This window comes from Bubalus bubalis, chromosome 9, assembly GCF_019923935.1.
Source record: "Bubalus bubalis isolate 160015118507 breed Murrah chromosome 9, NDDB_SH_1, whole genome shotgun sequence".
In the NCBI taxonomy this organism is placed as follows: domain Eukaryota; kingdom Metazoa; phylum Chordata; class Mammalia; order Artiodactyla; family Bovidae; genus Bubalus; species Bubalus bubalis.
This window is the reverse complement of record NC_059165.1, coordinates 52370434-52384032: the sequence shown is the minus strand read 5'-3', so window position 1 is coordinate 52384032 and position 13599 is coordinate 52370434. Positions and strand designations below refer to the sequence as shown.

Below are 13599 nucleotides of genomic sequence, written 5' to 3'. Positions count from 1 at the left end.
TCAGGAACTTTTATTTGCTCTCAGAGCTGAATCCAAGACTCAGGATTACATAACTTAGGAAAAGTACCAGTCTTCTAATTGTCTATGGTAGAAAATGACCTTATCAGTAACACAATGTTACTTTTATATAAAAAAGTAGAGCTACCTTGTTGCTGTCATATCTCTGGGAAAAAAAAATTGTCAGTCTAAATGACAAGAGGTCAGAATGCTCTAAGCATATCAGGATACTTCTAAAAATAATCATATTTTCACTTAATAGTCACATCTCTGTGGAAAACTCATTTGTTGATAGAAGTTTACTTATCGCCTTTATTTGTATCAAATCACATGTTATTTGCAGGCAATTTTAAGCAGCCATTTGAAGACCAGTATTTTGGAAATGGAAAGATTCAGGGATGCCTCTGGCCCTATAGTCGGTGGCATTCTTAGACAGAACTAAGTCAGGGAGCTTGTGATCTAGAGCATCATCTTCTTAATTTTCAATAAGAATGAGATCAGTTTGTTGTTCTTGGAGGACCACAGAAGGCCAAGGAAGCATCTGCTTTTATGCATCTTATGTTGCATTCGCCTGGATCCTTCACACTGGTTGCCAGTTTAGTCGGGGTCACTGTGATCCGCTTCTCATCTGTCATGTGTGGAATGCATTCCACAAGCTCCACTGTTTGCAGAAAAACCGGACACTGTTTTTCTTCTCACTCACATTGCAGATGCCTCTGTTCCTGAGGTTTAAACAATAATAAAGACAGAAAAGCAAATCCCTGTAGTAAGAAACCAGACTTTTCAAATCAAACATTTTATTGTAAACAGCTCCTCATAGGTATTCCTCGTGCTTCGATCCCCACCCCCCTTATCTTTTTGTTTTGATTTTTGTTTTCAATGATGTTTATTTCAGGACTAGTATTTCCATGGGGTGTGGTGTTACATTAAAATGACCCCCCCTGCACAGCAGGGGTAGAATGTTTCTTTGTAACTTTGGTTCCATGCCCAAGACACGTCTTTGCTTGATCTGCTGAAACTGTTTCCCTTGCTGAATTGTTTCTTTCACACAATATATGTCTATAGTTCTTTCCTTCTGGTTTGACATATACAGGTTTCGTTAATGCAGCATATATTGTAGATTTTCAACAGGGTCATGTAGGAACTGTCAAGTAAGAAACCTTGAATAATGGCTTTAAAATACACAGGTGTAGTCCTGGCTACAGGATGGGTCTTAGCTTTTGATCTCCCTTTCACTGCTGTGAACATTTCTGCCATCTTTGAAGGTTTAGAAGTATTTGCTTTTCTGCGGTCTTATCCATGTTTTCGGTTTCTCTGTAAAACAGAGGGAGAAATTCTTTAATCATCATTTCAGTCAATAACTGAAATAGGAAAAAAAAAGCACAAATTCTTTTTTTTTTTAATTAAAAAAAAAAACCATTTTTTATTCTTTACCACCTCTTGAAACAGTATAATCTTGTATGTGTTATGTAAAGAAAGTCTCTAAGCTTAATTACTTTTCTTTAAAAGGAGAGAATAGAAGTATCCATTTCAAGGGTTGCTGCAATGTAATGCGTGTAAAGCAATGAACAATTCTTGTCTCATATTAAGTGGCCTGAAATATTAGCTATTATCAATATTGTCTTTTTCTCTGGGACTTTCTAAGCCAACACCTTCAGAAGTTCAACTAAGATATTACTTTAAGTTTAAAAAAATTTTTTGAAGTATAGTTGATTTACAATGTTGTATGAATTTATTCTGTACAGCAAAGTGACTCAGATGTATGTGTCTGTGTATCTATAATATATATACATACATATTTTATGTTCTTTCCCATTATGTTTTGTTACAGGATATTAAATATTGTTTCCTATGCTATATAGTAGGACCTTGTTGTTTACCCATCTTATACATAATAGTTTGCCTCTGCTAATCCCAAACTCCCATTCCTTCCCTCCCCTAATTACCAACCGCCTTGGGCAACCATAAGTCTGTTCTCTCTCTGAGTCTGTTTTTGTTCTGTAGCTTTGTTAATTTGCATTGTATTTTAGAATCCACATATAAGTGACATTATATGGTATTTGTCTTTTTCTTTCTGACTTACTTTGCTTAGTATGAGAATCTCTACGTCCATCCATGTTGCTGCAAATGGCATTATTTCATTCTTTTTGATGGTTGAGTAATATTCCATTGTGTATATATACCACATCTTCTTTATTCATTCATCTGTTGATGGACATTTACATTGCTTCCATATCTTGGCTATCATAAATAGTGCTGCTCTCAACACTGGGGTTCATATATCTTTTTGACTTATAATTTTGTCTGGATATATGCCCAGGAGTGGGATTGTTGGATCATATGACAACTCTATTTTTAGAGGAATATTTTTACTGTTTTCCATAGTGGTTGTACCAATTTAAATCCCCACTAATAGTGTAGGCATGCATGTATACTCAGTTGCTAAGTTGTGTCCAACTCTTTGTGAACCCATGGACTGTAGCCCGCCAGGCTCCTCTGTCCATAGGACTTTACTGGAAGGAATATTGGAGTGGGTTGCCATTTCCTCCTCCAGGAAAAGTATAAGAGGGTTCCTTCTTTGTCACATCCTTTCCAAAATTTGTTATTTGTAGACTTCTTAATGATGGACATTCTCATAGGTATGAGGTGGCACCCCATTGTAGTTCTGATTTGCATTTCTCTAATAATTAGTTAGATATTGAAATTGAAAAGTTGAAATTGTTGAATTGAAAAGATGTTAAGCATCTTTTCAAGTGCCTATTTGCAATTCATTTTCTTTGCAGAAATGATCTTCCGCCCATTTTCAATTTCTTTTTTGGGGGGCTATTGCTGTTAAGTTGTATGAGCTCTGTATATTTTGGAAATTAAGCCCTTGTTGGGAAAGACTGAAGGCAGGAGGAGAAGGGGATGACAGAGGATGAGATGGTTGGATGGCATCACCGACTCAATGGACACGAATTTGAGCAAGCTCCAGGAGTTGGTGATGGACAGGGAAGCCTGGCATGTTGCAGCCCATGGGGTCGCAAAGAGTCGGACACGACTGAGCGACTGAACTGAACTGAAGCCCTTGTTGCTCACATGAAATATTACTTTATAAGCAGGTCTGTTTACACCTTTCACTGACTTACTTGTATGTCAAATTTTCTCTCCAACAACATTGTTTAATGGCAGATGGTCTCTATCCCAAAGTCCCGATCTGAGGAGTCCCTGGGAATTTTGCTACACAGGTTTCCTGTTTGGTCCCAGAGTATCTCTGAAAAGACACTTTCTTGGACTGTGCCAGTCAATACTTCTAGCCCCGTCCCTCTTTAATTCCATGTATCTGGGTTTTCGCTTGGGTAGAAGCTTAGGACATAATCCACTCCTCTAATAAAAGCCAGAAAATGGCACAGAGGACATTTTATCATTTACTGCATAAGGACGTGAACTTTAGAGTCTGAATGGCATGGATGGAGAAAATAGAATCTCCATGAAAAAGCCATTTAACTTCTCCAAGGCTTAATTTCCCCATCTATAAAGTAAAGATACTAATTCTGTAGCAGAATTTAATGGTACTCCAGAAATGGTGACAAAGATCCAAAGTGGTGGAAAAGGAGGCATGCAGTATCTTAAGGATGCTTCCAGTTCACATACAGAGGCAAATCAGAGATTCAAAGAAATTTCTGCCACAGGTGCAAGTCACAAGTATTTGGAACTCATATTTGCAGAATCATTTGGTTCATTCCCAAAGGCCAGATCAGACTGAGAAGAAAGAGTGACCAAGTCACAGGAGAGTGAGTAGGAAGGAGGTATAGAGATCAGGATAAGAGTATACTGTGGGAGGGAGGTGTAGGTGCCAAAAAGGCATAGAGATTGGTGGTGCTGGCACAAAGGAGTGCATGCTCAGTCGCTTCAGTCATGGCCGATTCTTTGCAACCCCACGGACTGGTAGCCCCCAAGTTCCTCTCTCCATGGGATTTCCCAGGCAAGAATCCTGGAGTGGGCTTCCATTTCCTGCTCCAGGGGATCTTTCCTACCAGGGATTGAACCCAGATCTCCTAAACTGCAGGCAGATTCCTTACTGCCTGAGCCACCAGTTCAGCCCTATAGTATTCCCATGATCCTCAGTAAAGAAGAGAACTAATCTGAGTGTGTATAAAGATGCATTAGGTGTGTGCATCTCTCTCTTCTCTGTATATGTATACACACATATAGTGTATTTTATATAAAATAAGTATGTAACACAAAAGCATACTGCAAATAACCATACAAATATTTTTCCTATGTGATTTATATTCTGTTCTTAAACCAAAGACTAACTTAAATTATATATAAAGATAGCTACCTTAAAATGTGGACTCCGGGAGTTGGTGAGGGACAGGGAGGCCTGGCGTGCTGCGATTCATGGGGTCGCAAAGAGTCGGACATGACTAAGCGACTGAACTGAACTGAACTGAACCTTAAAATGAAATGACTTATGCTTCTTTCCTTTTAGCAATTATCTAAGTCAACCTCAGAAATAAATCTTAAATTCTGTTTCAAAGCACATATGCACCATTTCTCCCCATCACAACTAAAGTAAAGCCCATCATTTGAGGAAAATCATGTTGGCTTTAAAAAGCAAATGGACTTATAGGCAATCTCCCAGAATGTTACATTTCTGTAAATTGAGTATCTGTAAAAGGAACTTTGAATTCTACAGCAAAGCCATGTTTATTCAAACTGGCATTATGAATAACTGAAGTATTATCTAATAGGTCAGTATAGATGAGCAGTTTTCAGTGAGTTAAGGGTCAGTATTCTATAACTAAAACTGTAGAGAATACAAATTCACCTTTGATTTAGAAGCCACTTCTGGATATCACAGAGCCTCAGAGATTCTTTTGAATGTGTTGCCCTGTAGAGCTGAGCTTTGAGAGTTTATGACATGCTAAGTCAGCAAATACAGTTATGTCACTGCTGACTTAGGACTCTAGTAGCCAAGTACCTGCCGCCTTGTCTGTTTCACAGAAGACGCTCAGCATTATGTGTCAAGATCAAACAAACAAACTCATAGAGAAAGAGATTGGATTTGTGGTTACCCGAGGTGAGGAGTAGAGGGAAGGGATACTGGATGAGTAGTCAAAAGCTGTTATACAGACTACCAGTCAAAAGATAAATAAGTACTAGGGATATTATGAACAACATGATAAATATAATTAATGTCATTATATGTTATATATAAAAGTTGTTAAGAGAGCAAATCCAAAGAATTCTCATTGCAATAAAAACACTTTCTATTTCTTTAATTTTGTAGATGGTCACTAAATTTACTGTGGTAGTTATTTCACAATGTATGTAAATCAAATCATTACGCCATACACCTTAAACTTATACAGTGCTGTATGTCAATTATATCACAATAAAACTGAAAGGAAAAAATGAATGCATGAAGCACATGGTGTCTCCTGAAACCATGTGGGGTTCCCCTTTGCTCTGCTTAGTCACTCAGTCACGTCCGACTCTTTGCAACCTCATGGACTGTAGCCCACCAGGCTCCTCTGTCCATAGGAGTTCTCCAGGCAAGAATACTGCAGTGAGTTGCCATGCCCTCCTCCAGGGGATCTTCCTAACCCAGGGATTGAACCCAGGTCTCCCTCATTGCAGGCAAATTCTTTACCAACTGAGCCACCAGGGAAGCCCAAGAATACTGGAGTGGGTAGCCTATCCCTTCTCCAGGGGAACTTCCTGATCCAGAAATCGAACTGGGGTCTTCTGCACTGCAGGTGGATTCTTTACCACCTGAGCTACCAGGGAAGCCCTTAAGGTAAAAGTCCCAGTCTAATGCATGGGACTGAGCTATTTAGTCAGCAACCACTGAAAGCACCTTCAGTGAAGTACCTTCTTGGGAGCCTGCAACAGCTTCTAGATCGTCCTTGACAAAAATGACTTAGGTAATCGCTAAAAGGAAAGAAGCATAAGTCATTTCATTTTAAGGTAGCTATCTTTATATATAATTTAAGTTAGTCTTTGGTTTAAGAATAGAATAGAATATAAATCATTAATAGGACAAATATTTGTATGGTTATTTACAGTATGCTTTTGCTACCTGCTAATAAGTGAAGCCCTTTTCTTCCTTACTTCCTCCTTCCTCTGTCTCACCTGCTTTGGGCATATAAGTAGAAATAATCAGTTGCCAGTAATGCCTTATTCACTTGTATTATTTAAATCCAGATTATTATCTGAAGAGAAGGGATGAAAAGGTAACTACTCACTTTGGTTTAGTTCCTAAACTATTGTACTTGGCAGTACTAGAGGTTTTATTTTCAAATTTGTATATTTGCAAACTCAGTACAGTGATAGCCAACTTTTTTTCATAATAACAGCTAAGAGTTGCTGACTACTCAACCATGTGCCAGTCAATGCGGCAAATTCTTTATAAGCATAATCTTATTTAATTCTTTCAACACAATACCATGATGTAGTTAATATAGTCACAATCATTTTACGGAACAGGAAACCTAATTTTGGTCTAAACCTACCATGACATGCTAGTATATGGCAGGATTAAAACTTAACAGTATATTTAACTTCAAAGCCATACATGTTAAACTACTCAGATTTTTTCCTGTATGCATTTTATATTATCCAGATTCATGGTACCAGGAATTTGTTATATAATTACTATTAATTATAATTATATTTTTTTCATTTGACCATTCCTAAGTATCAATTATGTGCTGCTCTACAGGAAAAGCAAATCAAATTTTGTATATCCCTCAAAAAAATCGGGAAAAGGTATGGGGGATGAGCATACAGCAATTTTAAATCCCAAGAGCTATGTAGTAGTGTACAGATCATAGAAGACGCCTCTGATTACTGATATAAATATACACATAAGTGATGCTCAGAATGTGAGAGAAAGCCCTCTTCCATGTGTGAGGCACAATGGGGTTAAAAGTGGACTCTGGCATGTGGCTGCCTGGGTACAAATCCTACACCTGTCCACTGTAGCTATGTGGTCCTAGGAAAGTCACATGCTGTAGTTTCTCCAATTGCAAAAAAAAAAAAAAAAAAGAAATAAAAGCAATACCTACTTGCTAGAGGGGTTTGTGAGGATTAATGTATCTATTACTTAGAACAGCATCTAGCATGTAGCTGTTAGTCATTATTGATATTAATGTTCAAACTTACTCCTTTTCTAGCTAGTATTTACAAGGTTTGATTTTTCTTCCCTACACCCCCATGTAGTACTTGTGCCTCACTGAACTTTATTTGCCTCGTTGATTGATTGTTATTTGGGGGTGAGAACTGCTTGTTTTCTGATGCTCTGGCCATTTTGATCCTTTTCTAGAGAACCTTGCCCATTTTTCTTTAGATATTCTCATTCAGTTTGAGAGACTAAGTGCTCTTCTTTATGTGCTGCAAGGCTACGACTCTTCTTGTCAGATAAAGGATAATTTTCAGTCTTAAAAGAAAATCTTTTGGAGTAAGGAATAAAGCCAGGGAATTGGTTCTACAAGGATACCAATTGATGGGCATTTCTGCTTTACTTCTTTCTTGGGTCAGGTCATGCTTTCCTGTTCCACATCCAGGTAACAAAGTTGATACCCACAGAGACAGAAAGCATCTCTCTTCCATTTTTCAACTTGTTATAGAAAATGTTAAGTAACATGCGGTGGGAAAAGATCCTTGCATAATATAACTTAATAAGATAACCAAAGTAGACACAGACCATGGTAAATGGACTTAGAACAGCAGGTAGCCCTTCTTTATTTTTAAGTAATGGTGTTAAGGTTTGTGCTTTCTGTACCTGGGTAGACATTAGAATCACCTGGTTAGCTTCCTAAAAATATAGATCAATCTTATTCTCCACTTCTCTCATCCTCTGTTTCATCTCCATGTCCAGTAATCTGTTTCATTAAATTGGTAATAAGGCTTTGAATTCTGTATTTTTACAAGAATTGGGAATCACTGTCTAAGATTCTTTTAACTTACATCCACTTACAAGAAATGGATTTGATAATATAATAATAGTGAGTCTTCATTTTTTTTCTAAATTGACATTGAAAACGATCTTATTTGAAAACAAGATCCAATTTTCCTAAATATCCTGTTTTCCTGAATTCTGATGAAAATGAACTAGGAGAAAGGGTTAAAAAAATCAGTCATTTTAACTTGTTAGATTTATAGGAGCACAATTTTCAAGCTGGAGGAGACACTGAAAACATACTCCTGTTTTTTCACTTTGTAGATACAGAAGTGACTCTCTGAGTGTAATGAGAGGCTACAATGAGAATTCAGAGATCCACAGACATCATGACTTTCCAAAGCGAGACACTTAGCTAGGAAAAGATTCTTGACTTTCATAATGCTTCATTTCTTTAATAATCACCCAAATGGACTGGATTGATTTCTCATTTTATGGCATTTAAGATTGGCATTTAAATACCAAATGTATTTTTTTTTAACATGAGCATAGTAACATGCTAGCGTTCTTCTTATCAAATAAGTCTTAGAAGCACATTTTGAGAATTAAATGGAATCTTACCTGTAAGAGGCACCTTGACATCAAGGCCATAGAATAAAGGCAAGAGAGAAGAACAAGAATAGAAACAGAAACTGCAGAAGAAAAAGAAGAGGATTATGTAAATCTGAATTTTTGTAGTGCCATTCAGGTTGTATAAAACCTCAGCTTTTCCATATTGCTCAAATCTGATCATTTCTCACATAGACACAAAGTACCTTTTATTTACAAAAACCATACCTTTTATTTCTTCACTGGTAAAGCAATACAATGAATAACTGGTGTTCCGCTAACATCGACTGATACATTTTAGAATTCTGAGAGGGTCTTACAGGGCATTGGTCTAAGCTCCAAATTTTATAAGTGAGTAAAATAAACACAGAGCAGTTAATCAGCAGACTAATTGCATACAATTTGATGGTACAGTGAAGCCTAGAGCTTAGACCTCCCGAGTCCTACTCTGCTATGTGTTATTATCTCTATTTTTAATGTGTGAGAGTGTAATTAAAAATGATCAAAGTGTATGCTTTATCACTCAATGCTATCATTATTTGGTTACTATGGCAGAGCAGGAAGAATATTACTTTGCAGGGTAAACATATGATTGCTTATCCACGGTGGGCACTCCTGAGAGGAAAATGGAACAGTATTAGTAATTACATTGGGGTACCAGGCATAACCTGGGTCTGTCCTGGGTGAGTGAGGGTACGTGGTCCTCCTACTGGTATGAACTATGCTTCTACATCAGAGATAGCTTCAGACAGTGAACGTAAGCTGCTGCTCCAGCTTGTGAGATAGACATCTCCTTATTTGACTCATAGAAGTTAAACGGAGTCCAAGCTGTCTCTCTTCACCAAGAGCCTTCACCAGAGAAGCAAAAACTTGGATGCTTTGTGTAGCACTGGTAGAAAACCAACTGTATAATAAAATCTTATAGGTCAGATCAGTTTTCTCAAATACTGATTTCCTTGGGGATTTACTCTTACAGAGTCATGAAGTCTTTTGGCTTGTTATAACCCTTCAGGAGCATTCTGTTGGACATGATAGTTTTGAATAGGTCCTGTATGGCAGTCTCATATTGGGCATATTATTTGCCTGCTTCCTTTAATGGCACTACTCACAAGGCTCTTGCTTCATGGTGGCAAAATTGCATGAACAAGTTATAAACATGGTGTGAAGAGCTATGTATTAGTGACCAGTCTAATAGAATGAGGAGCAGAAACTCTCTTTTCTTTTTCCCATTCCTTGAACATGTGTAGTGACAGGATGTCACCTGTAGTGAGAGTGGATGAAGGAGGGGAATGGAAGGCTTCCACAATTCCCATGAGATGGTCAGGTATCAGGGCTACCTTTCTGGGCATAAGGGATGCTTATCACTTGATTTATGATAAGAGTCTAAATTCCATGCCACATGGTGGGCAGGCTGTGGGCCTCAGGGTCAGACACCTGACCTCTGCTTTTGATTTGCCATGGACGGATTATATGATTTTGTGAAAGTTGTTTAATGTCTCCAAGCCATTTTTTCATTATCTGTATAAAAAGGGAACATAATATCTGATGTGTCTGTCTCAATAATCAGGAGAATCAAATAAGATGATGAATTTGGCAGTGCCTTGGATAAAGTGAAGAGCAGCATGTAGGAAGCAATTTAGCTGTGTGCGTGCGAATTGAGGACAAAGAAGGAATATTGTATGTGTCCTGAGTGGGTGGTCACATACCCCATAGGAAAGAATGAAGACTATCTCTGACATAAGTGATTGTTAGCCTTTTTACTATGCTTGTGGATAAGCAGAATTGAAGTCAAGTGAATAGAAGTTGCTTTATAAACCTCATCTCTCATTCAAACCTCTAATCAGAAACCAACTGGATTGCCTTTGAAATGGCTTAGTTTAGTACTTACTACATACGGAATTTGCTGATTTAATAGCTAAATAATCCTCATTTTCTGTTAAGTACATTAACCTATTATAAATATTTAGGAAGTTCAGACCTGTAGAATGAAAAGTTCACCTACATCATCAGCTAGGGTGGTGACATAACTAGATATAAAAATAATTCCTTTTTCTGTTTTCCGTAAGTTATATGGGACTGAACTGAGTGAAGTTACTGGGGCAGAGCTGTCTTCTCTGCAATTTCCTCCCAGAGCCACTCCAGGACTGAGTGACTAGGACAAGGGTAGCCATTCAAACACATGGGAAATGGAAGGCATCAGTGGTGTTCTTTGACTGCCATGGAAACTGTGGATAATCTCTGCCTTCTTTGGGTCTTTCTGCCAAACAGTAGGAAATTAGACTCAGCTTTTAGCTTATTACACTTTACCTTTGCCTCATTTAATCCCACAGAACTAAATAGCACAATTCAGAAATGAGGAAAATTCAAACTTACAAGCTTACATAAGATATGCACTCCACATTTAGAAATTTTAAAAATCATACTTTAATTTGACTTATACTTTCTTAGTGTTTCCTAAGTTTCATGTAAGTGACTTCATTTTTTCCCTCATGGAACAGATGAGAGGAGATGAGGGAGAGTGTTACCACCCCTATATTGTAGATACAGCTTAGACATGGTGGGTAAAGTCACTTACCCAAGCTTAAATAAATACATGAAGACTCAGCCTACATAAGAATCGGGGTCTGATTGTTTGGCTACTGGACCTTACCAACTTCCTCTGAGAAGGACAACTATAAAAGCAATTTGGGATGAACCAAATTCTAATCATTATCTTGGAAATGGCGGGTGGTTTACTATTTGCTCCTTGGGTGCCCATGGAAGATACTGCAAAACAACCATGATTTTTTGCAACACAGGGGTTCAGGCAGCTACTTCCAGTCAATGAGATCAGAACTCCAGAGAATTCCTCTTGCCATCTCTGCTGTGTCCCTCCTCAGGCCCAGGGGGCTCCTGGCATCTGAGGCAGGACAATTTTGTGGTAATTATGAAAGACTGGCAAACTCACTGCAGCCAAGCAGCACCCCTGTGCTAGTCCTCTCCCTTCTTCCAGAGCACACACATTTCCAAATGCCATCTTTACTCCCCAGGAGTGTTGGCTGACTAGGAAGAAGCAGTTCTTCTTTAGGACCATTGGGGAAATGACATGAGGGCAAAATTTTCATGTGTCAATCTAAATTTCTGAACACATTATTTCAAAAAGGAAGAGGAAAGCAGAGTAATAAAACTAGAAGAAACTTTTGGAAAAGATGTGAAGATGGGAAAGGGAAAACTGAGGAAAGAAAACACTTACAGAAAAGAACAGGAATCAAAACAAAAGACAAAAATGTATAACTGAAAGCCGATGTTTTGCCAGAACCCTGGTGCCTGACTACAGGCAGAGCTTAACTATACCTGCATACACACAACACACAATAGCTGAGAAGAAGGAAAACACAGTGAGTGAAACCAAGACTACTGTCTGATCTAAAAAATAAAGATTGAAATACACACTGAAGTTCACACATACCTTTTCTTCTAGGTCCTTTATCTGTCTTTTCTGGATGTCTGTTTTATCTTCTAAGTCACGAATTCTCTGCAAAAAGGGGAAAAAAACCCGAATGCTTTACAAGGTGTTAAGTTAAACAAGACCATTCATCAACCTAAAACACAGAACTTCCCATAAAAACATTAGCATCTGGAAATGTCATGTATGCATTTTTCTATACCCAGTGGGTTATTGCATATTTCAAAAATTGCCTGTACTCATATTCAAAATGATTGTCATTGACTGTATTTTAAAAATATTTGCCATCCTTTTTCTTCTGGGTCAATCTGTCTCTGCAGACCTCTTCCCTGTGACAGAGGTATGGTTCTCACCCCACTGTCCTTGAGCTTGGTCAGTAGACCTGTTTTGGCCAGTGGAACACGAGTTGGGCGTAAGATGTGGGAAAGTCACCTCTTTGTGGAGACAGCTGTGTGTCCCAGAGCTACAGAGAAAGAAACACACTTTGTTGTAAACCATTTGGATTAAGGTTTTTGATTGTTTATTGCCTCATTTAAAAATGGCTAAAAGTGGCTCACACAAATGCTATTAGTTGCTGTTCTACTTTTTTTTCAACCTGATTTCAAATTTGTTTCAGGGTACTATCTTCTCATAAAACCAAACTGATCAATTTTCATAAAACAAAATTAGAGACTACACTTCAAAAAAGAATCCAAAGAAGGAACTGATAACTTAGGGGAAAAAACAAACATTACAAGAATAGCACAAGTAATCCTGAAGATAAAAAATGCTCAGAAATGTCTTTGAAATTACAGTAAACTATAACAAAATTTCAGTAATTTGAATAGCACAGATTTGAAATCAACATTACATAGACACTAATTTGAAAGTGACAGAGGAGAATGAAAATGTTGGCTTAAAGCTCAACATTCAGAAAACAAAGATTGTGGCATCCGGTCCCATCACTTCGTGGCAAATAGATGGGGAAACAGTGGAGACAGTGACAGACTTAATATTTTTGGGCTCCAAAATCACTGCAGATGGTGACTGCAGCCATGAAATAAAAAGACGCTTACTCCTTGGAAGAAAAGTTATGACCAACCTAGACAGCATATTAAAAAGCAGAGACTTTACGTTGCCAACAAAGGTCTGTCTAATCAAGGCTATGGTTTTTCCAGTAGTCATGTATGGATGTGAGAGTTGGGCTATAAAAAAGCTGAGTGCTGAAGAATTGATGCTTTTGAACTGTGGTGCTGGAGAAGACTCCTGAGAGTCCCTTGGACTGCAAGGAGATCCAACCAGTTCATCCTAAAGGAGATCAGTCCTGAATGTTCATTGGAAGGACTGATGTTGAAGCTCAAACTCCAATACTTTGGCCACATGATGCGAAGAGCTGACTCACTGGAAAAGACCCTGATGCTGGGAAATATTGAGGGCAAGAGGAGAAGGGGATGACAGAGGATAAGATGGTGGGATGGCATCATCGACTCAACAGATGTGAGTTTGAGTAAACTCTGGGAATTGGTGATGGACAGGGAGGCCTGGCGTGCTGCAGTCCCTGGGGTCGCAAAGAGTAGGACACGACTGAGCGACTGAACTGAACTGAACTGAACTGAATTTGTAAGTGAATAAAAGTCTTCAAATTTCCTTCTGGCAAATTAAAGGCCTTCGTGTTGTGATT

At 38.2% G+C, this 13599-nt stretch overlaps 1 protein-coding gene across 5 annotated transcripts in view; it reads right to left on the bottom strand.

Moving 5' to 3' along the window:
• Positions 1–777: 777 nt before the first annotated feature.
• JAKMIP2 (janus kinase and microtubule interacting protein 2) overlaps positions 778–13599 on the bottom strand; it is a 192773-nt gene continuing 179951 nt past the window's right edge. For 3 of the 5 annotated variants that reach the window (XM_006069403.4, XM_006069400.4, XM_044947510.2), the window contains 3 exons: positions 11943–12008; positions 8507–8577; positions 778–1311 (listed from right to left, as the gene is read on the bottom strand). In XM_006069403.4, the coding sequence (XP_006069465.1) occupies positions 8527–8577; positions 11943–12008 (117 nt within the window). In that variant the 3' untranslated portion in view covers positions 778–1311; positions 8507–8526. Of the gene's footprint in view, positions 1312–8506; positions 8578–10990; positions 11394–11942; positions 12009–13599 lie in introns of those variants that run through there. The other 2 variants (XM_006069402.4, XM_044947511.2) reach the window with 2 other exon arrangements.